The sequence below is a fragment of the Hydra vulgaris genome, chromosome 04 (genome assembly GCF_038396675.1).
Source record: "Hydra vulgaris chromosome 04, alternate assembly HydraT2T_AEP".
NCBI lineage: Eukaryota > Metazoa > Cnidaria > Hydrozoa > Anthoathecata > Hydridae > Hydra > Hydra vulgaris.
The window spans coordinates 24,463,921-24,489,704 of record NC_088923.1 but is presented as its reverse complement, the minus strand read 5'-3'; the positions used below and the strand labels follow the sequence as shown (position 1 = coordinate 24,489,704).

The following is a 25,784-nucleotide window of genomic DNA, read 5'->3' as shown; positions in this document are numbered from 1 at the left end:
GAAATAAAGTTACTATAGTTACTAAGTGCAGCTTTGGCACACGGTTCATAGGGCAACGCTTCAAGACCTCACAACATACCCCAGAAATTTTGTTCTTGTTCATCATAGCTTTCCTCATAACTAAAATGTAATAAATAATTTTTTTCAATGTTTATACTGACGTCAAATGCGGAAGACATAATAAAAGATTAAGTAATTGGAGCTAATCTAATCCTGTCCCAACTCCTAATTGTCTTCCTCCTAGATCTACGTCTTCTAAAATCAAAATTTTTTTAAGTTCTATCATGACTTACATTAAAATTTATCAACAGATTACAAATTTCATCAAAATTTTCTTTTTTTAAAACTTATGAGTATGTAAGGTTTAAAGTTCCTGCATGTTCCTATAGTATAAGTACCTCAATTTGCCTAAAATAACTTTGAATGATCGTAACTTTTAAACGAGAAATTTTTTTAAAATGAATTTGTAAGGTCAATACATAAGGATGAAACAACAATTATAAATAAAAATAAAAAAATTAAAAAACAACTTAAACCATATCGAAACTACATTAAAAAGTTTATTCAACTAATAACTTAGACCTTCTTACCACGCTTTGCTCAAAATTTGGAAAAATACTTTTGGTGACTGACAATAACTTCACTGTGACCGTGTTATGAAAGAAAATATACATTTTTATATCTAATGTACTTTAGTTTAAATTTAGTTATGTTATTATGACAACTATAGTTACTAGACATAAGCTATTAAACTAAAACCTGAATATTATAGTTATCGAAGTGAGAAAGTATGAATGTTTTGTATGTTTTTCCATTTTTGATATGGCGCATATTAAAATGGAAAAAATTTTGGCTCCTAAGTTTTAACGTGTTTTGGGAAAACCTTTTTATAAAGGAGCCAAAGAAGTTTTAAAAAAACCTGAAAAAAGACTTATTTTTTTTTAAATTACCACAAGAAGTTCGCGTATGAAGTAATACAATAGAATTGGACGGTCATTGTAAGATCAACTCCCCTACAACGCAACTAAAAGTTATCTCCAGTTCTAAATGAATAAACACTTTAGATTTAAAAACTTTTAACTTATAACTTGTTGTCTTTGTCAAAAAGACAAAGGTAAAGTGATATCTTTTATAAGTTGAGCAAACTTCAACTAAAACTACATACCAGCTAACCAAATCTACAAACCAACCTTTGATGCTTGAAAATATTTTTTTTTTTATAATTTTTTTACAAGTTTATAGGCAATTTTTTTATATGATTATATTATGAATTCTAAGTAACCGCAATATGATTGAAGATGCACTCTTTCTAAGGAGTAAAAGAGGACAGAATAGCGTCGAATCTGGTTTCAATGTTAAACTAACTAAGAACAACCATAAGATTGGAAAATTATTCAATGGCGATAAAGTCCCATTGTTAATAGGTGTAAATGAAAACAAAGAGGTGAGTTATCTATTACTGTGAACTTTTTTAATAAAAAGAATGCAATCTTTATCATTCATTTTGACTTTTTATTTGTGTATTGTTTGTAGAAAAAGATTTTTATTTTGATGTATTGTAGAAAAAGATCTCTCTTTTGATGCATTGTAGAAAAAGATCTCTTTTTTGATGTATTGTAGAAAAAGATCTCTCTTTTGATGTATTGTAGAAAAAGATCTCTCTTTTGATGTATGATTTTGATTCCTTTTAGTTACTCTATCAATCACTTTAAAGTTCAGAGTTAAAAAATCATAAAATCCCAAATAAATTGAGAAAGTCTGACGGATATGCGTTCAAAGATTTTTAAGATTCAAGTGTTCACAAAACTGTTATATAGACCATTTTGATTTTCTTGAACAAAACAATATCATATTCCGTGAATAATTTTGGATAAGTTGAACATTTTTTTCCTTAGATTACACTTTAAATGAAGATCTAAAAGTTTTTTTAATGGTTTGAAAACAAACAACATTAAAGTACTTTTTTCTCTTATGCATGGCCTCCTAACTTTTAAAAAGATGATTACTATTCTTTAGAATCTTTGTGCATATTTTCGATCTCGATGTCGTACAGTTGAACAAAAAATTTTGTTCAACTGCCTTTATTAATAGAAGAAAAAAAAAAGAGCTTGTAAACACACCTGGTCTACATATAGTGTTAGATTCTGCAGACACAATTTTAAAAGAGATTGAAATTTTGTTCTTTCGGAAAACAAGGGGTATGAGTTACAGTTTTTCAACCGATCTTTCATCAGCCATGATCGAAGAGACCGTATGTCCATTTTTTTGTGTTTCTGAGAAAATCAAGTTTTAAGATTTAATTTGTCAATGCTTTTAGCCAGAATTTCCAAATAATTTTTCAAATATTTGTAAAAGTTGTATCATTCTTCAGAATAGATTTATTGGACACATACTCCATTGATTGTTGAGTACTTATTGATAATAAACAGAAAAAACACAAAATATGGACATACGACCTGTTGGTTCTTGAGTGACAGTTTGTCTGCAATAAACATCTGCAGAGTATTCTACCTGGCGCAAAATCGCTTGGAAGGCAGTTCCTGTAATAATTTACCTAAAAAAATAGATAGCTTTGAGCTGTTATTTAAGGAATTCAGTCTTGGAGATCCTGCTGCCAAAAATATTAGATAACTATTAGATTTTGAAAAAATATCCAACAACTTTTTTTAAAAATTATTTACCTCTACTTATGCCAAAGATATAAAGCAGCTCACTACGCGCTATAAAAATCTTCTATAAAAATCTCGGGGCTAAAATCCCTCTTAATGTACACATAGTTAAACGACATATCACCGAATTCTTAAACACACGATAAATAAAGTTTGTCCAAAATATATTGAAGCGCTAAAAAACGCAGTTGTTGCTTATAACTGCCAAAATTTTAAAAATAGCTTTCAATTTACAGGTACTTGTATAAAGTGCAATATTATCTTCTTATGAACAACTGTTCAACTTTACTTTTTGATATATGATATGATAATATATGATATGCAAAATAAAAGGTTACGCGGGGTTACTTTAACATGTGGGTAATATTGACATGCATTAAATTAAAGGTTTTTACCAGTCACCCGTTGATTATTGATTAAATTAATTTAACAGGTGTTGTAGCCAATTGTTAAATGAACAAATATAATTATTTTTATCCTCATAATAATAAGTATAAATAACAACACAATGCGGTGGGCATAATTTAAACAAATTTCTAGTTTTTTTATTGCTGAAAAACCTTAGTCAATAGATAAGTAAAACCATGCATATTATCATTTTTACATGTGTTTTTATGATGTTCGTTTTAAATACTAAGTATTTAAATTTTCTTGTAGCATTTTTTTAAACGCATATTTCAGTTTTGGGGTAACATTAAAAGGAATGTTTAAGTCACCCGATTGGCCAAGAATCAAGCAAAAGTTGTTGGAATGTCTTACATTTGATGAATCTTTCACAATTACATAAAATGGAATTAAACAAAGCAAGCCCTAAATCCTAACACTAAGAGAAAAATGTACCAATACATCATATGTCAACAGATCTACAAAACAACACTTTAAAAAAGTTAAAACCCACGCCTAACAATATTGCATAATGTTGGTAAGAACAAAACATTAAAACCTGAAAATGTGAAAAATTATCTTGTTGTTTCTAAAATTAAAGCAAACACTAAAAATTTATTAACGGAGAAATCCAACAAAAAATTGTAGCGCTGCGGGATTTTGTCGTAATCAAATATTGAGCCATCAATGAGATTTAGAGCTTAATAGTTAGACAATTCTTAGAGTAAAAAATTTTAAACATAAGTTTGTATAAATTAACTTTTTTTATATTTTTAAGTAGACACTTACAGAACTCTAGCTAATTTAAATTTTTCAAAAAATAAAACAACATTGCATTTTCATTGCAATTTTACAACTTTTTGCTACTTATTTAAAAAAATGTTGGTTGGTGATATAAAAAAATTGTTTTCTCTATTTTGTTTTTCAAACTTCTAATGATCATGTTATCCCTCATGATGTAAATTTAACATTTACAGCGTAAAACATATTGCTGTCAATGTTACCCCATTTAGGGGCTACATTCATAGGTGAACCCCGAAAACAAAAGTAGTTATCTTAGATAATTAATTTTGTTTTTGGGGTTTACCTGTGAATGATACCCTTATATGGGGTAACATTGACAGTAGTATGTTTTACGCTGATAATATATAACATCTATCAGTAATATTAGATATCTAATTAAATTCTTCATCAGTTTATGGCAGCGTTATCATCGGTAAACACCTAGAAATATTGCATATAAAATTAAGTTTGTCAAAGCAAAAAAAAAAAAATATTCTTAAGATGTGTCAATGTTATGCCACTTTACCTTAAAAAAATAATCCAAACAAATAATACCTATTGAACCCCTATTAGCCTACCCCTTAGGGTAGGGTATTTAAAAACACTTTTCAAGTTTGTCGATATATTTGTAACTAAAACATATATTTAAAAACTGCTAATTATCATCGTTTACTTTTATTTTAAAATAGATTCTTCTTAATTAGTTACTTTTTTTTTTTATTGTTACTAACTTGTTAGGAAAATAAAAAAGTTTTAATTTGCAAATTTCTTCTCAATTGTTTTTTTAAACTTATTAAAGTGCAACTTTTAAAAAGTGTAAATTGAGACGTAACGTTAAAAAAATCTAAATTTAAGTCGTATTTTAACTACCGTGGTCTATTTAGATTTTGTTAGGTTACATTGCGCTTTTTTTTTGTCAATATTATCGACTCGTTAATACAATTTTAATAGTTTACGTGTTTTTATAACCCACAAGCAAAAGTTTATATAAAATGTCAACCCTACTTACGTTTCTTAACATTGAAATTCCTTATGTAATTGTAACCAATAAAATGAGCAATACGTTGTTACGTATTAATTAAAAATTAATTCGCGAACACATTTTTATTGCACCTTCTAATATCGCGTGCAATCCTGTCCGCTGTCTTTATGCTATCTTTCTAAATTGACTACTTCTATCTTTCACTTGAACATATCTTCGTTCTTCCTAAAATCACTTTACTCTTGGTCCGTAGAGCGGGTTATGACGCTCCTTTTGGAGCCGAACTTGTCTTTGCGGTACTTGGTAATGTGGCCTCTATATGGCAGTGACCCAGAGGAGGATAAACCACAATACCTAATAAAATGAGCAATAAAATAACTTTGTGCTTAAGCCAAATATGTGTACTGCATCTTTTATCATCGTACAGTGGGCCAGAATTCACTTTAACTGGATAAAATCTATAACTAATTTAATATTAGGGCTATATTGACTAAAATTAGTATGAGTAATAATATGACGTCTGCGCTTCTTAAGAAGATGTTATTTTTTTAATTCGTTGCTATGGATACCTAATTTTGGGTAGCAAAAACATAGTTTTTTTTTGTTCCTTTTCTCACTCCTTGCTTAAGATCAAATGTGACTGATTTAGAATCTAGGTATGAGACAGTTGCATTGCTGCAACGGTAAAAAGAAGATATTAAGTTAACTATTTAGAGAGGTAGATTTTTATCAAAATAAAGATTATTAAAAAAAATATCCTACTTGCAGCTGTCAAAAGCCTTTCCAGTATCTAGTAAACATAAATAAATAGGCGAACTGTTGCGGTTATAATGTCTAATTGTTTCGTTTACAATAAATTCAGCATGGAGGGTTGAGTTCCCATTATTAAAACTAAATTGAAGTTGATGAGTTTCTTTTATCTCTGGGATATGAGTAAGATAAGGTATTCTAAGAGTTTAGTAAATATTGAAATAATGCTGATACCGCGGTAATTGTTTGGATGGGTAAGTAACTTTTTATAGGATTTAATTTTTTATAGGATTTTATAGGTATGATAGTTGACGTTGAAATTAGTCAAGGGGTCCATCCATGATTAATTGAAAAGTGAATTAACTTTCTTAACCATTGTGTTAGTGCGTCACATTGGGCATGTTTTAAATGTTCTGCAGAGATATTGTAACGATCCTTGCATTTATTTGATTTTAGACAACCTCTTTAACGAACCTCTTTATCGGCAACAGAAGCATGTTGCGCGGCTTATAAATTTTAAAGGCCGTTTTTTAAATGCTCCAAATGATATTTCTCAAGATTGTACTTTAAATTCTTTTAAATTTAATCTTAAAAACTAATTTTTTCAAATACAAATACATTGATTTACTTTTAAAATATTTTCAAGTTTATTTAATTATTTTATTCTGTAGACTAATGTTTAATGTGAAAAAAACGTTATTTGTGTATATACTTTTTATACTATTTTAAATTTAAAATAAATGTTTTACTTCAGCGGTTCTCGGTGACAAGACGTGCTTGTCTTCTTCGAGTTTCCGCGTTCTTTATTATTTTTATTACAAAATCTTTTTATTGTATTTTCTTACAAGAAATAAAGACAAAAGAAAGACAAGAAATAACTGCTTTAACTTTTTCATCAGTAATTAATATCTCATCATGAATTTTGCAAGGCGGTATTCAAAGATTAGTAAATCCATCTGTTATTTTCTCAGAGTTTAACAGTTTTTTAAAAATAGTAGCAAACTCTGTGGTGATGGGTTCTTTATCTTTTTTATTGTTTATAGTAAAAAGTTTTAAATTTGAATCTTTTTTTATACTTCTAAAAGTATTTCAGAAAAATTTATGGGTTAGACTTGGAAATCTCCAAGTATAATTATCTCACCAATACCCTAATGACTATTCATAACTCCCTATAGTATGCCTAATTGACTTGTGTATTTTTCCAATGACGATTGCTTGTTTTTAGATATAGATATAGATATGCCAATTACAATAATATTGGTTCTATTTTTTGTAACTTTATTGCAAATATTTTATCATCTTTGCACAGAGGTATGATATTTTGAAATTTATTTTTTCGTATAAAAAATGCATTTCCACCAAAAGGTCGACCCTCTTCGTGTTTATTTGCCTGGCTGAAAAGTAATGAATGGGAGTTTTTACAAATATTTTTGATTCTAGAATACTCGAGTTTTGATACCAAGTGTTCGCATAGAAACGTTATTCCATGAGAAGTTATTAAGGTCTCAATATATTTAATATTTGATTTAAGTCCCTGACAATTAAAGTACACATATTAAACGGTTTTTCAATTTTTTCTTTCTTATATAATTTTCTATGGGATGCGTTCATTTCGAAATGTTGGTCATTGGTGGAATTCATACGCTTTTTCAGGAAAGGTTTAATAATTATATTATTATCACAAATAGACGGGTTAAATGTTTTTCCTTTTTCTAAATTATATACAAAGGCTCCATTGGATCTATTGTACTCGTTTTCTCAATTTAAGGTAATAGATATAGTGGTGATGCCTAACTCAGTTTCCATATGCAATTTAAGCTGTTCTTCGTTAATTTGGCTGCTTACACCACCTATAAAGACCTATAACACTGATAAACAAATAAAATTTTATTGTGCATATCTTGTTAACTAGGTGGTTTTTTTAAAAAAGTTAAATATGCTGATTTCAAATATGCAAATCATTTTTCACCATCACGTCAAGTTGTAAAGATATTTGGGTTCAAATCTTTAGTATTTAAGGTAAATTCCCTAATATTGTCGAAAAAAAGTTATTCAAAAGTATTTCTCAAATTTCAAAAATTTCAATCAAAAAAATTTCAAAAATTCAAAAGTATTTCTCAAAAGTATTTCTCAAGCGTATTTTCATAGTTTGTTTTAAAAAACCACCTAGTTAACAGGTATGCACAATATAATTTTATTTGTTTATCAGTGTAATTTACGAATTATTCTATTACCGGCAATAGTTTTATTTCCGTGAATTTTTGTTCCAAATATATGTTCCGATAATTTTTTTTTATTTTCTTAAGGTAAAATTTTTGTTTGGCGGGCACGCTTATTATTTTTGCCTACTAAAATAAAAGTATTTGGATTACTATCGATTTTTGATGGTTTTTTTTTAATTATAAAATTTGGTTGTTTAGTTTTATTAGTTGTATCTATTTTGAGCCGCAACCACAATGTGCCTAGTTAAGAGAGTAGTTAAATTTTTTTTAAATAAAAACAAAATCTTTTATTCAAACCACTATCCCTCTTATTCCACCTTAATATTAATATTACCAAGATTCTTCTTATCCCACTTGCTATCTTTACCCACTAGTCTCTTAACCTATCTTTCTTAATTTTTTTTTATTAAACTTGAGTTTTCTAGAATGTAATTAAAAGTTAAAAGAAAAAAAAAATACTTTTGTGAAAATGGATAATTCGTTTTTTATTTAAAATCAATTTTTTTTTCATTAAACAAACTTTGTTCAATAAAAGTTTTTATCTTTTCAAATACAAAAATATAAACAAAAATAAAAATGTCTGAAAGACCTGTTAAAAAATAATCTGTTAAAAAACTCATAACCATTTTGAAGGGCAGTTTTTAAATTAGTTGAGTTTAAAAGGTCCAGCAAAAGACGTAAAGTTGCGCAAAAAACTGGGCAAAAATTGACCATAATGTCTTTAATAACCGTTAAGCTGTTTAAAAAAACTTTTTTAAAGAACTTTAAGTACTAACTTGGGGTCAGGACATTTATGAAATGTTTTTATTTTTGTACAATCATGTTTGATTGGAAAAAATATACCTAATATATGAGCTTGATTATATATTTGTTTTTATTGATTTTGAAAGTTTTCAATAAGCATATTACAAAACTATCCATGTTTAAATTATTTATTGATAGCTTTTTGAGAAAAATCACCTGTAAGACTTGATTTAAGTAGAGATTATGCCCCCTCAGACCCACATTCAGACCCTAGCGAGGGGATCAAATGGTAATTTGATCTGGGTATATAATTTGTTATAAATATCTGGGTAGATAAATTGTTGTATATACAGTTAGTATATGTTAGTTAAGTGGTAACCTTTGGTTTTTTAAAAATACAAACTTTTCTCCTTTTGTAACAATAAAAAAACGAAACTTCTAAATAAATCTTTTATTATATTATAGTAGTTTGGTTTTAATGTTTCAAACACATTTCTAAAGTCTCACAATACTCATATATTTACTTTAAAAAATGTTGTGCTTGTCCAGATAAATGCGCATTACATTCTACCTTTATAAGACAGTCTGGTAAGATATATAGTAGACACGTAACTATAGATATATACTTTATCAAAAAAAACAAAACAACAACAACAAAAAAAAAAATGTCACGACAACTTGAGAATCGGTTATTTAAAAGTAAAACTCTTAACGGCATTGTATCCAGCTCTTATCGAGTATAAAAAATAATATTAATAGGAATAATAATAATAATAAGATAAAAGGTGGACTACTGCTTTGGCTGTTGTACGTACTAATATTTGGTACCAGCTAAAAGAAATATTAAATTTTTGGCTCAAATTTTTTGCCAAAATTAAGAGTAAAAATATTTCTATTAATTTTGCACTTAATAGTACATCAATAATCATTTTTGAAGTTTATGCCAACTTACCCCATGATTGTTAGCGTAAATTTTTTTTTTTTTTTGAGGACCCGGGAAGGCCTCAAGAATTTTTTTTTAATTTAAACATGTAATAAAGTTTGGTAGTTTAATGTTACAGGATTTCTTTGCTCTAGAACGTGTCACTGCTTTTTGACAATTTATTATCAATGTTTTGGAATATGTTTAAACAAAATTTATTTATTGTATCCAGTTGTTAAATTATATATTTAGATAGTCATACATTTAGATCTGATTTTAAAAGGTATAAACAATTTTTGTATCAGATGAAATACTTACAAAGTGCAAAAAAAAAAGTAGCACTGTATCAAATTTTGAACGATGTGGTTTCATCATTTTAAAACACCAAAATGATACCAAAGAAGTTCTTGAAAACAAATGTACAATTGCTTGTGAAATCGTTTTTCAACATACCAAAATAGATCAAACGATGGCAAACCCTCAAGGTTTTGTTCTAAAGTCAAAGATTTTAGAAGAAGAAAAGAGTATAATTAAATCTTGATGATACTGTTTTCTTCTTACAAATCGAGGTTGACGCTCATTGTACAACTAGGATGAACCAATTTGCTAGTAATATATTGAAAGAATTTGCAATTGTGATTTCAAAATCAACTATCGGACTAATATTGAATATTACTTTTGCAACTAATTAATACTAATCAATATAAATTGGTTCTCGAAATACTTCCAGTTGCTTTACAACATCACTAAAAGGGCATTCAACGGTAAACCTTTTACTGAGTATATTCAGGAACTAATTTTGAGACTCCGGATATTTTGAAAATATATATTTTTTTAAGAGCAATATACGCTTTTTTAAAAGTTGAGCGTTTAAAAAATTGTTATGGTTGGGCATTTCAACTTGTTGTTATTATATACGGGCAATTCAACTTGTTATTATTAAAGATGGGCAATTTAACTTGTTGTTAATATGAGTGGGCAATTCAACTTACTGTTATTATGGATGGACAATTCAACTTGTTGTCAATATGGATTAGTAATTCAACTTATTGTTATGATGAATGCCTATTCATCATTCAATAACTTTAACTTGTTATTGTTATGGATGGGCTATTCAAGTTGTTGTTATAATGAATGGGCAATTCGATTTGTAATTATTATGGATTCAACTTGTTATTATTATGGATAAGCAATTTAACTTTTTGTTATTATGGATGGGTAGTTTAACTTGTTGTATTTACCACGGTACATACTGTTCTTCAACCCTTTTGAAAAACCCTTGTTCATCAAATGGAAAAAAAATAAAAAACAAACAAATTTACGTAATGAGGTAATGAGAGGAAATGGACAAACTTCCGACGGTTTAAACCTTGGATACTTTTGCAATATGTCGCAATTTATTTAAAGATGTCTCAAGATGAAAATAAATTGGCCAAAAATTACAAAGAAACTTATGGTTAGTAAAGCAATTCGATTAAAACAGTCAAAAGTCAATTAAAAATTGTCAAAAATCAATGACACTTTATTAAAATTTGATAACACATTGTCAATTTGAGCCGGAAAACCCTTTATTGGCTTGTGTCTTCCCTCTCTCCACCCCTTCTCTCTAATAAATTTCCACTAAAACAAAAGTCGAACAAAAAAAAAGTCTCAAAATGTGAGATCATAGAATTACAGAGATTTATGCTTTTTCAATTGTAAACAAAATTTTTTAGATAGATTTCAAGTCTATTTCAAAGTTACGACTATGTAAAAACTAGATAAAATTTAAAATCTGTATAAAATTTGTTCCCTTCCTCCTCAGGATATTTTTACCATGCCATGTTGAACAAACACTTTCCTTTAAAGTTGTTTGAATGTTGAATTATAGGCAAAGCAAAGAAAAAGTTAAACTTTTTTAAGAAAGCGAGGGCTGATATATAGCAAAATACAAATTGACGAAAATGTAATGGATATAAAATGGAACAATACTTGACTTGAAATATTTCAGTATTTTTTTTCTTTTATAGGTAACAATTTGCGAATAAGAAATATATACGGTATTGGACACGAAAATGAACAAATTTCAAATGATATTCTTAGAGTATTGGACGAAATACTAACAACTGCTTTGAACCTAAAAAAACGAGCAAATCATTTCTGCGCTTTTCAAAATAAAATTGATCAGTTTCAAAAGATGGTTAGTATATATAAAGATTGTTTTCAAAAAGATTTATTTTCAAATAAATTTTCTGTAAAATGCAAAAGATGTTTAAATTGGGTGAATAAAAAGTCAAAATATTGGGAAATCGCACTTAAAGATTGGGTAAAAAACGCTGAGAAAGAACTATTTATTCTACAGAACTATGAGCAAATTTTATCTGAGAGTGGAGTAAAACTTATTGAAGACGAAAAAGAGTTGCAAAAAAATAATGCCGTTGTTGTTACTCTTTATATTAATACATTAACAAATGATAAAATATACAACATCTTGAATAATCATAATACACACTTATCTTCGGAAAAAAAATCAGATGTCAATAAATCTGATGGAGGTAAACCTTATAAATATAGAGATAATATTGAATCAACTACAGATGAATTAAATCAAAATAAATCTAGTGATGATGAATCCAACGATGATGAATCAAATGAAGATTTATACTTTGAATGCTTAAATGTCAACAATTGGCACGAAAATGAAAATCTAAGAGCCGAAGCCATAAAAAAATTCAACCAAATAAAAGAACTTGCGGAAGCCAACAATTCTAAGTTTGCCAACAAATCTGAAACATTTTTATTCTTCTTTTGGGTGAAAAAAGAAGAAGGTGATAAATTGCCCAATACATTTTTAGAAGTTTGGATGAAAGGGTCTAGAGTTTTCACCTCTTTTGAGCCACCGTCTGCTGTAGATGACCTTGTTTTCGAACCAGGTTCAAACACCATGTTGAAATGGAATAAACCTGAAATAGGATTTGAAAATGTAACATCATATTTATTGCTGTTCAAAAAGATAGATTTTTACAAAGAGTTTGAAATGAAAACTATTGAAGTAAGCTTTTCAACAGATAGTTTTACATATTTCAAAGTTGATGATGCTAATCTAGATAAAAGTTTTACATACGAAGTTAGTGTACTTTGTACCAGTATGGAAAAAAAGCTAATGAGTAAACCAAAAAGCATCCAACTTCTGAAAAAATTAACATTACACTCAATTAATTTTGAGATTTATAGATATCGTAATGTCTTGATATCGTGGGCTAACCCTGTAAAGATATATGGCACTGAAAATAAGTTTGAAATCAGTTACAAAAGCCAATATGAAAAAGACAAATGGATTAAATCTAATATCGATTTTAATAACTCAAAAAAATGGTTAAGTGATCTGAGATTTTCATCCATTTACTTATTCAAAATAGTTACAGAAGACTCAAGTAAAATTGAAGAACTCTGTTTGTATACAAATAAAATACCTCCACTCAAGATACAGAAAGCTTTTTTTAAAGACAATGAAATGATTGTAGAATTTTGCTGTTTAATCAATGAAAAATTAAACTACACTTTTGAATGGAAACCAGAAGCCGACGTTCAAACTTGGAATCGTTATTTACCATTAAACATTTATACAAAATATGATAATTCAAATGAGCAACGCATTATAATAGAAATAAATAACGCCAAATATGGCTTTTACCTAGTCAGAGCAAAGTGTAGTAAAGGTACTGCTGAAAATGAAGAAAGTGAATGGAGTGAAATAATGCCATGTTTTAAATCGGTAAATATCTTTTGTTTTCACTTTATAAATTTCCAAAAAGTTTAGTTACAGATGACAATAAATTTTAAAACATCTTTTAAGGTAAGCTACGCTTTTAATCTCTAATAAATGTATTATATTTTTATATTACTCTATTTATATAATTGTATACGGAAAAGGCGTCAATTATGGTATAACGCTTCTGATGGCTTTCTGGTCAAATTAGCTCAATATTAGGTTTTAGCCCAAAAGAGATTAGACTTACATGCGTATATAGGTGTTTTATAGATTGTGATGAAAATACGTATCTTTAGCACAAGCATTGCTTTTATAATATACAAACAGAAATTTCAGCATATGTTGTTATAGTTTAATCTCTTTATATATTAATGACTTTATTATAAAGCGAACAAAAATGAAACTTTTATGCACTTCCTCTAAAGGCATTGTTCACTTATTAAAATACTTAACCAAAATAATGTGGCATTTTGTTAAAAGATTGTAATCAACCTGTTACCAAAATCTTGATCATTATGGTTTAGTTACTTATTAATTGTAAAAGACTATATCGTGTTTCTCAAAATTTCAAGCCTGACGAACTCATCTACTTGTCAAGTTGTGTACTTATAAGGGAAATTATCCCCAATAACATGCTTCAATAGCTGTTATAAAATCATATTCATTGCCATAGTCTTAGATCTTTATCTTTTTGTAGCTTTTCTTTGGCTTTAAAGTAAACACATAAGTATGCAAATAAGTCATTCAAGTATCAGTCAATTCAAAAAATGGTTAGGAAAAAGAAAAAAGAAAAGTTACTGTTAAAAAGAAAAAACGTTGTTAGAAAATATTATAAATATATTGAAAAAAAAAACATTAAGGTCAATAAAACAAGTAAAAATCAAATTAATTTTGTATTTAAAACAGCCTATTTATTTTGTAGAAAAAAAAAACTTTATTCACAATTTTACAGCAAGTTTCCGAGATACTTTAGAGTATACTCTAAAGTACCTTGGAATCTTGCTGTCAAAAATGCAACTCTTTGTATCATTGTTTTTTTTATTAACAAATTTACTCCAAACAATGCTGCAGGCAACCACTTTTTAACTGCGAGAATAAAGAATAACGTTAAAGAGAAAAAAAAACAGTTGACAGAAGTCTTAAAAACTGTCATTTGTACGAATCAGAAAAATAAGATGGGAGAGAGTTTCAAAGCAATGATGAGCGAGGAAAAAAATTTTTAGAGCATGAACAGACAGATGCAATAAAAAAATGCAACTTTGCAAAACTCCGATTCAAGAGAGAATGAGTTTTGGTTGATTGAACTATAGATGATAGCTCGTTTAAGCAGCAACCAAAAAAGCATTTGTAATAAAGAGAAAAAGATGAAACGTTTTGTAAACTTTTTTGTGTTGTCTTTTACAGTATTTCCTTTATGTGCAGACATAAATAGGCTTGCACAGAGACTATGTAGTATCGAACTCTTTTTGAGTTCTCCAGCTCAAAAAGTGCGCTTGTGTACTAACTTCTTATTTTTGGTGCCGATAAACTTCTTCTAGATGTAACTGCAGTGTCTTATTGTGTTTCTTTGAAAGCTCAAAGAAAGCTAAAAAATTGTCGACACAAATATGAGCAAAATATTGAAATGAATATTACATCTAGATTAATATTCCAAGCAACATTAAAATTATTTTATGAATATTAATTGTAAACACACCTCGAAAACTTAAATTTCTTGAAGGTTAATGGAGAGTGACGTCCAGGAAAGTTTGTCCAGAGTGATGCAGCGTAAAGTTTCATACCAATTAAATGCCTAATTTCTTATTGAAATTGTCATGCTCTGAATCAATACCTGTTCGTTTTTTCAAAATTTTAAAAGCTGGTTTTAAGGTGGTCCATATTTAGTATGACTAGATTGCATTCAACTTTAGATAAAACTCTCTTCCACAAAGCCATTTTTTCTGCCTCGGGACATTGATTTATGTTTTCGAAAACTGGACATGACCTTTTTAATCTAAGATGTGTAAGTTATAAACAATTGTATTAGGTAAATATTGGATTTCTATTGGAAAAATAAAAAGTAATAATTACACGTCTAACTAATTCAATTTTCTTTTCATTAATTCCTATTATTTTTTTATTATTTTGTTATTATTTTATTATTTTTTTATTATTTTTTTATTATTTTAGTATTTTGAAAAGTATTGGAATAAGAGCAGCTAAACTGATATAACATACAGTTTTGTTACACTATTAAACTGATATAACATACAGTTTTGTTACACTATTAAACTGATATAACATACAGTTTTGTTACACTATTAAACTGATATAACATACAGTTTTGTTACACTATTAAACTGATTTAACATACAGTTTTGTTACACTATTAAATTGATATAACATACAGTTTTGTTACACTATTAATGCTATGTAACAAATGATGTTACGTATCATTAATAACGTTTTAAAAAGTCTTTTGTTCGGATGTTATATAATTCGAATTTTATTTACATTTAAAGTGGTTATGGCAAATAGTAGCAAATAAACGTATTGATTGATTTTTATTGCAAAATGTTTGCGAAACAAAAGGTAATCGGTAGGAAAAGCGAGCAAACGCATCGACTCCACCTGCAGAACGGGCTTGCAAAATTTTGTGAACATTTTAATGATTATTGTAAATGTCAAGATAGAAAAAAAGTAACATTTTTTGCATGATTTTAAGCAAAAAACGAACGAGTTAAAAAATAATAGAGGGGTCGTTTGTTTTTTTTTGTTAGATAATTTGTAAGATTTTTTGAAAATTAGGTTAAATTTAACGAATGTGAAAAAAGTTTCACAATTTCAGTTTTTGAGCGTGGAGGGATTGAATGGCTTCAATTTAAACGTAATTAAAATTCGAATTACTATAAAACACTTTTCTGAACAAAAAACTTGTTTTAAAACCCTATAATTGCTATTTAACTTAGCTTAATTATAATGATAACTATAATCATAATTTTTTATTTTTTTATTTTGTCTATTATTCATTTTATTAATTTTAATTTTTAAATTATAATTTATAGTTATATTTATAATATAATTATAATTGTAATTGCTTAATTAGGCTATTATAAATATAGTTATAGTTTATAATTATAATTATATAAACAATATAATTATAACTATAATTATAACTATAGCTCAATTAAGCTATACCTTGACTACTTGGTCGGTCGTAGAGTTATTAGATGCCAATTTTTTTGGTACTTTATTGAAGCTTTTATCTTTTATTTGAACTGGTTAATAGACTGACAAAATAAAATTAAAAAAAAGCACCCTGCTATCTAGTAATTTTTGGTAGTAGTAGACTGATTAGCAGACTAACAGGCAAGAATATTTAAAATAATTTAGCAGGAAACCAGTTATCCATTATCTAGTTCAAAAAAAATGTGTTCAGTCGGCTTGCTAATCATAATAAAAATCTTTTTTATTGAGGGTTTATTTCTTTGTCCGTATGCGAAGTAAAAATGTGCCCAATGGCCCCTGACCTGTCTCTGGGCGGCCCTAGACATAAATAAAATACTGAAAAAATATTTACTTGTGAACTATGTTTATAGATCATGTAATAAAATTCTTTGTAATTATTGATAAATTGATAACAAACAAAAAATAATTAATTTATTTTAAGTATGCCATCTTAGATGCAGTAAGTTGCCTATAACGGCATACTAGCACTTTTGTAAATAGGGAATAACTTATAAAAATGCAAAAATGTTAAAAATTCTTAGAATTATCATTACTCTTTATGATAAATAGAATGTACTCATATCAAAAATAATTTTATGAAGTCTCTAGTATCTTAATTTTTAAAGCGTTAAAGTGAAGCATACCACCATAGACCTCTTTCCCATAGTTTAATCTTCTGCATTCGTACTCTCATAGTTTAATCTTCTGCATTCGTACTCTATAGTTTAATCTTCTGCATTCGTACTCTATAGTTTAATCTTCTGCATTCGTACTCTATAGTTTTTTCTTCTGCATTCGTACTCTCATAGTTTAATCCTCTGCATTCGTACTCTGATAGTTTAATCTTCTGCATTCGTACTCTCGTAGGCCTAATGGAGAGTTAGTAAAAATATTCTATAAAATCTTTTAAAGAAATACTAAAAATTTTACTTAAATGCACCAAAACATGATAAATATAGAAACAAAACATTTATTTTTTAGAAAAAATATACATGAAACATGCTTCAATTAACATTAAATATTTTATAGATACTCTTCTTCAACATAATGTTATTCCAACAATAAATAAGCCAACCAGAATAACTAAAAACTCTTCTACACTACTAGATAATATAATCGCCAACAATTTTTATAAAAACCCTATTTATACTGGTATAATTAAGACAGACTTATTAGATCATTTTGCTACTTTTCTAATTACTAAAAATATTACAATTAACAACAAGCCTTCAAAAACTATTATATACAAGAGACAGATAAATGAAAACTTCTTACAACAACTCCATGACCATTTAAAATATAAGATTGATTGGGACCTTATACTGAAATCAAGTGAGGCAAACAATGCCTACGAACCATCTCTTCATCATTTTTGTAATCAGTATGAAAAGACGTTCCCTAAGAAAAAAATTGTTATAAATACCAAATCACTCCTATGTCCTTGGATGTCTAAGGGCCTACTAAAATCCTCGAAGAAAAAAAAAAGTTTGTATGAAAAGTTTTTAAAAAATAAAACATAAAAATGAAAACAAACTATAAACATTATAAAAATATATTTGAAAAAACTAAAAAAAACTCCAAAAAACTTTATTACTCAAAGTTGTTAGAAAAAACGGAAACACTAAAAAGATGTGGAAGGTAATTAAAAAAATTATTGGCAATTTAAAAAGTTATGAAAAAAATAATCTGCCCAAAAAAGTTTTTGTCGATGGTAAATTTATGTACGATAAAGCAATAATTGCTGAAAATTTGAACTGCTTCTTTTTTAATATTGGTGGCTAAGTTAGATGAAAAAATTCCGTCAAGTTCTTCTTCATATGATTTATATTTAAAAACCTATGATAAAGTAATGGATGAATTTATGAGTTGCGATCTGCTCTAGATAGTCTTAAAAACAACACTGGTGCAGGTTTCAATCAAATTAGCGTGCATGTTGTAAAATCAGTTTTTATTGTTATAGAATCCTCTCTATATCACATTTTTGATCTTTCTAATAAATCAGGTACTGTTCCAGAAAAACTAAAAAATTGCACGAGTCTCACCTATTTTTAAATCTGGTGATGACACAAATACTTCAAATTACAGACCAATATCGGTTCTGCCATGCTTTTCTAAGTTACTCGAAGGCATGATGAAAAAATAGGCTCAACAGTTACTTAACGGTAAATAACATGCAGTTCAACAAGCAAATTGGTTTTAAAAAAAATCACTCAACCAATAACACTTTGACCGAGCTAGTAACCCATGTAACAAATGCCTTCAATGATGATTGTTTGACATTAGGAGTTTTTAATGATCTGTCTAAAGTTGACATCGTCAACCATCTCATTCTTCTTAAAAAACTCGAACACTGTGGAATAAAAAACATTAACTTACTCTGATTTAAAGAATGTTTATCAAGCAGAAAACAATTTATACAATATGAAACAGGTAAAATGTCCAATAATATATTGACATGCGGAGTTCCTCAAGGCTCGACCGTTATTATTTTCACTTTTTATAAATGATTTATCGTTTATATCAAACTTATTAAATTTTATTTTATTTGCGGATGACTCCAACCTGTTTTATTCACATAGGGATATTAAAACGCTTTTTACAGTGGTTAATGAAGAGTTAAACAAAGTAATCGAATGGTTTACATGTAATAAACTATCGCTTAACGTAACAAAAACTAAGTATATTCTATTTCATAAACAAAATAAAACAGATTGTCTTCCCCTAAAATTACCTGATCTGAAAACAAATAAAATAAATATTACTAGACAAACATTTGTAAACTTCTTAGGTGTTATTTTAGATGAAAATTTATCTTGGAAGACTCATATAAGCTCTCTGGAAAGAAAATTTTCAAAAAAGTTTGCAATAATGTATAAAGCAAAACCATTCTTAAACATTAGGTCTTTAAAAAATTTATATTTTTTTTATATATAGTTATTTAAATTACGGAAATATTTTATGGGCAAGCACAAATTACACAAAGTTGAAAAAAATTTATTCAAAGCAAAAACATGCTTGCCGAATTGTATTTGGAGCAACAAGAAATTTGCCATGCGAGCCACTTTTAAGTATGCTTGAATCATTAACGTGTACAAAATTAATATATTTAGTCTTACAATTCATGTATAAAAAAAAACACGAACAATCTCCAACAATATTTAATCAATATTTTAGTAAAATAAGCCATAAATACCCCACCAGATTTTCCGGAAACAATTCTGTAACTCCAAAATTAAGCTATGTTCTTACTCTATTTAGTATCGGGGACCTTTTTTATGGAAAAGTTTTAAACAGATTGTTCATAATAAAAACCAAACACTTCCGCAATTCAAAGCTAATTTAAAATATCATTTAGTAAATATGGATTTTAATATTCTAAATATTGCCAGTCATTTTTAGAAGTTATCAAAATAAATTTATAATGATACATTAACTTAATCAACTTTAACATGTTAACAACCAAAAAAATAAAAATAATAAGAAGATCAAATACTATTATTAAGAATATCAATGTCTTTATCACACTTCTTAAAAATGTTTACTTTTGAATATTTATTCTTGAAGTTTAAAAAGTTTTATTGTTTTGTTTCATTTAATCTAAACATGCATTTTTTTGTGTGTAAATTATCTCATATTTATTTTACTTTTGACACTTTTATATATTTTATGTTGTTGTGGATGGAATTTTATTCATTTTATTATAAAAACGACAATACGAGACAACATGTATATATATGTATGTGTGTATGTGTCATGTGCGTATGTGTGTATGTATATATATATATATAGGTTTAATATCTTTCTTTTCACATATATATTTATAGGTTTCATATCTTTCTTAACTAGGTTTACTTTGAATTTTTTAGTACCTTTTTGTTTCTTAACTTTTTATACTTAAAGTTTTGTAAAGATTTTTTTAATATTTTACGGACTTCTAAACTACGATTATAATGGGGCTTGGTGATAAGGCTAATTGATGCCGTCTTCTTGCTCCAGCCAATTCCTTTTGTTATATTTGTACGTTGTATATATTCTTAACGGCGAAATAAATGAAACTACTTTATATGAAGCAAAAAAAAAACAACCTTTACTAATGTTTTAATAAGTTTAAGGGTAAATAAATACTATAATGCAAGAATAATTCTATGCATTAAAGTATTTGTTAGATAATTACTTATAAAATATAAATATAAATTAGATTAATACTAATTTATAATATAGTTTATCATAATCTAACAAAATATTTTTAAAACATGCATTAAACTAATTAAAAATGTCACCTGTACCTCGAAATAAGGAAAAAAAGGTACATATTACCTTGTCAAAAGAATGGTCCCATGCGGTACCCTACGTATATATATATATATATATATATATATATATATATATATATATATATATATATATATATATATATATATATATATATATATATATATATATATATATATATATATATATACATATATATATATATATATTTATATATATATATATATATTTATATATATATATATATTTATATATATATATATATATATATATATATATATATATATATATATATATATATATATATATATATATATATATATATATATATATATATATATATATATATATATATATATATATATATATATATATATATATATACATATATATATATATACATTGGTCTTTTCGTCGAGAACCGCTAACATAAACGTGGTAATTTCTCGTAATATTCGTAAAAGACAAACAAAGTTATTACAATTTTTTTCTTTACAGAAAAATTGTCTAAAAGTCTCAGTATATGTATAAATTTTTAAAAGTTTTTTGATTAATAAAAGATAAAAAGGGGATATACAAATATATATATATATATATATATATATATATATATATATATATATATATATATATTAAAAGTATATTACCAAATCATCAATTGTAAAAATTATTTCTTTAAGTTTTTGTTTAAATAAGTTGTAGTTATATTGTTCAATATAAACTTCAGAAAATTTTTGGAAACTATTTTGTTCCATAAAAAAGGTCCGCGAAAAGCAATGCAAAACTTACTATAATTTGTTTGAAAATATGGCTGCTTAATAAAATATTCATTGTGTAGAATATATTTATTTTTATCTTTTGATAAATACAAATTATGAAAAGAAACCGGGGAAGAATTGAATTTACATAAAAGATAGTACATGATAAACGTTAAGTTGATATATATTTCGTACAATCATTTTTCCTAATAGAGGTTTTGCATGGGTAAAACGTTCACTAAAATTTATTAAACGTGCTATTTGCTTCTGATGACGATGAAGAGGTTTAAGTTTGCTTTTGCTGGTACAAGCCCTTGCAATATTTGCATAGTTAATATGGTTGTGAATAAAAGAGAAATATAATTGAATTAGAATTTTCTGGTTCAAAAAGCTTCTAACCTTATATAAAATTTCTATACTTTTTAAAGTTTTGTTGCATAAATCAACAATGTGAATTTTCCAAGTAAAGTTATCATCAATATAAAAATCTAAAAACTTTGTAACATTTATTCTCTTTGTTTCGACATTATCAATGAAATGGGATGGCATTTTGTTAGGAATTAGTTTTTTTTTTAAAAGGTGGATGAAAAAACCCAATTAGTTTTTTTAATGTTAGGCGATAATTTGCTTGATTTAAACCAATAAGAAATCTTGTTTAATTCTAGATTTATAAGTTGAAACAGTGTAGGGATGCTATTATGTGATAAAAATAGGTTTGTATCATCGGCAAAGTTATTGTCTTTAATCTGGATACTTTATGAAGATCTTTAATACGTATAAGAAAAAGAAGACGTCCGAGAATTGATCCTTGTGGAACACCACAGGTAATCTTTAGCAAATTCATTGGTGAAGGAGCGCCAACGGATACAAATTGTTTGCGATTATTTAAATAACTTTTTAACCATTTAAGAACATTTTCAGATATTCCGTAACGTTTTTTTTTAAATAATTTCATGGTCTACAGTATCAAAAGCTTTGGATAAGTCAATGAAGATGTCTAAGGTATACTCAGGTTTTTCAAACGATTCAGTGATACTACGCGTTAACTGGAGAATCGTGTGTTCTATAGAATTGTTTTTTTTTATTCTGTACTGATGGTTATAAAACAAATGATTGTCAGTATGATGTGTGCAAACTCTGTTTACATAATTCTTTCTAGAACTTTAGAAAAAACTGGAAAAACAGTTACGGGGCGATAGTTATTAACATTTGTTAGATCTCTTCCTTTGTTTTATTAACATTTGTTAGATCTCATCCTTTGAATACTGGTGTAACTTTTGCTATTTAAATTGATCAGGAAAAACTCCTTGTCTTATTGAAGATAAAAAAACTTAAAAAGAATGTCTTTCTGTTCCGTAATTTCCGTTCCGTAATTCCGTTTGAATTTTTAATTATTTTGCAATTTATATCATCAAAACCACTCCGCTTTGTTTGGTTTAGCATACTAAAAGCAGTTTCAAATTCCTCAAATGATAATTCGAACGAATCGAGATTAGTTGTTGTTAAGGACGAGATATCAGTTCTTTTTTTTTTATATTTGGAATTTTTTTTTCTAAATTAGGTCCAACAGAAACAAAAAATTTGTTTAGTTCAATTGCTATTTCTTGAGAACCGCATATGATTTCATCATTAATTTCAATGCCATTTTTTAAAGCGCATGATTTGGATTTAGTGTTACCAGTAATTTCTCTTAAAATTTGCCATGAGCGTTTGAAATGGTTTTCGTTTTGCTTAAGTAAATTTTTTTTTTTAGTATTTTTTTATTTTAGATTCTTTCTAAGTCTTTCAAATGCTTTCACATAATTCTTGTAGATGGTTTTACTTTTCATTTATCTTTTAAATAATTAATATATAATTTTTCCTTGACTTTTGAAGATTTTCTTAGACTATTTGTAATCCATATCGGTTACGAACAGTCTAAGAAAATCTTCAAAAGTTTCTGAGAAAGTCTTAGAAAGTTAGCATATAGAAAGCGGGCAGATATTGCGCTGATGTAAGAATGTGCAATAAATACTATTAATTTGATAACCTAATTAATGTACTACTCTGGAAGCAACTTACGAGTGAGTTAACACCAGACCAGAGGTTCGTTGTAGATGCATTTAAAAAAGATTTGTTTGCCAATCGGTATTTATAAAGAGAAAAAAATAGGGAAATGATCGGAGATGTCACTTTTAATAATACTTTTTAGAGATTCATTAAAAATATCGTTTGTTAAGATGTTATCATTTAGTGAAGCTGCTTTTTCGGTGATTCTAGTTGGTCTATCTATAAATGGAAGCATTCCATTTTTAAATAAATCGTTAAAAAAATTTTTATGGTGTACTTAATGTGGTATTCAAGGCAGTTTTAGTTGAAATCCCCTACTAAATAGTTTAATTTATTTTCTTAATCAGTTTTTTTTATAGTTGTTATAATTAAATTATTGTTAAAACATTCAATTACGCCAGAAGGTGGGCGATAGCAACAACTTAAAAGTATATTTTTATTTATTTTGGTTAAAATTTCGATTGTTAGAATCGCTTCTAACAATCTTCATCAGAATTCGATTTCTTCATCAGAATTCGAAATCTTTATCAGAATTCGACAAATTTCGATCGTTAGAATCTCTTCTAATAATTGTCATTAGAATTACACTTGTCAAACCTCGTAACAAATTGAAAACTTTCTTTTATATGAATAAGCACACCGCCACGACGCTTTTTTGCATAACGCACAAGTGATATTATTTTAAAACCAGGCAAGTGGATATTTGAATTAGAATTTACTTCATCAGAATTGTAACATGTTTCGGTTATACAGATTAAATTAAAAATGTTCAGGGTATCTTTCAAACCTATAAAAAAACTATCAAAACTTTTTTTTGGACTTCTTATAATAATATACAAAACGTTTAGGCGGTCACGCTCTAAGAATTCTTCTATTTTATTTGCTTAGAAATAAGCAAGGCTGTAGACAACTTTTTTTGATGTTTGAGCTAAGCTACTTTGAAACATGAAAAAAACTCCATTTTTTAGTACGTTCATAGATATGAGGAATGAGGATGCAATGCAAAAAATTGTGGTGATTGGAGACTGGGAACAACAAAAACCCCAAAACATTAGCCCCCCAGCCCCAAATAGGATGGCAATGAGTTAAATTTGTTATTTGCTTATTTAGTTTTAAATTTTATTTATATTCATCAAAAAATTTCAAACTTGATTGATATCTATGAACATACTTAAATATGGAGTTTTGTTTATGTTTCAAAGTTGCTTAGCTCAGACATTAAAAAAAGTTGTATACGGCCTGGATCAGTGGAATTACTTGTTAATGCAAGTGTTTCGCTAAAATAAAAAAATGTATATATATATATATATATATATATATATATATATATATATATATATATATATATATATATATATATATATATATATACAAAGAGTACAATCTCTTTAATTCGAGTTTTATAGGGAAAATTTGAATTAGAGAGATTTGCGAATTATAGAAAGTTTCTTTTTTTTCAAATATTCTCGTCAAAGTAACGAATAGAAATCAAACAAATAGTAGTTGTAGGATGCAGGATTTTTTGTGGATGTTGCCTGTTTTTTTCCGAGTTGCCAAAATATAGTCGGCGATATTTTTTTGTAAACCCCTTCCCCGGGCCAGCTAGGGGCAGGGGGGGCAAGAAAGGTTGCAAAAAAATATCGCCGACTATTTTTTGCAATTCGTCGTCAAAGCGGCATCAGTACTTTATTATTACTTACTTGACATTGTTCTCAATTACCCATATAAAACAAAACTAAAAAAAATGTTGCCTTGGCTATTCTGTTCATAAATTAGACATTTTTTACTTGTCTAACCTATTTAACGAAGTGCACCAACGAGAAGGTAAGCCATAGGACTTAACACTCCATCTGTAAACTGTCAGGTGGCCTAGGGTTAGCCCTCCATTTTAAAATTCTTACCTTTTCTTGATAGGCAGGTATTGTAAAGTATTAATATTGTTGCCTTAGGTTTGCGATCCATTTCCGGATTCTTTTCTTTTCTTGATAGGCAGTTAGGCCAAATTTTTTTTAATAGGTTTTTTTTTAAATTTTTTATGTTGGTTTTTCTAATTTTCACTAAATATAACATAAACTTAAATATAAAATAAAATAAAATACACAAATATAGTCGATAAACAAAAAAGAAATTAATAAATTAATATTAGGTAAAAACCAACTCTAAACGTCGTTCCCCTAATACAGAAAAAATATTTAAAACTCTTTTTACATCAGGAATTTTTTCTTGATGAATAGACATCAGAGCTAGAGAATTAAATCTTGACTCTGCCATGCGGCTTCGCATATAAGTTT

General features: G+C 27.3%; 1 protein-coding gene across 2 annotated transcripts in view; it reads left to right on the top strand.

Moving 5' to 3' along the window:
* LOC105846055 (interferon-induced very large GTPase 1) overlaps window positions 1-25,784 on the top strand; it is a 140,135-nt gene that overhangs the window by 94,824 nt on the left and 19,527 nt on the right. For both annotated transcript variants that reach the window (XM_065795866.1, XM_065795867.1), the window contains exon 3: window positions 11,466-13,210. In XM_065795866.1, coding sequence (XP_065651938.1) covers window positions 11,466-13,210 — 1,745 coding nt within the window. The remainder of the gene's footprint in view (window positions 1-11,465; window positions 13,211-25,784) is intronic.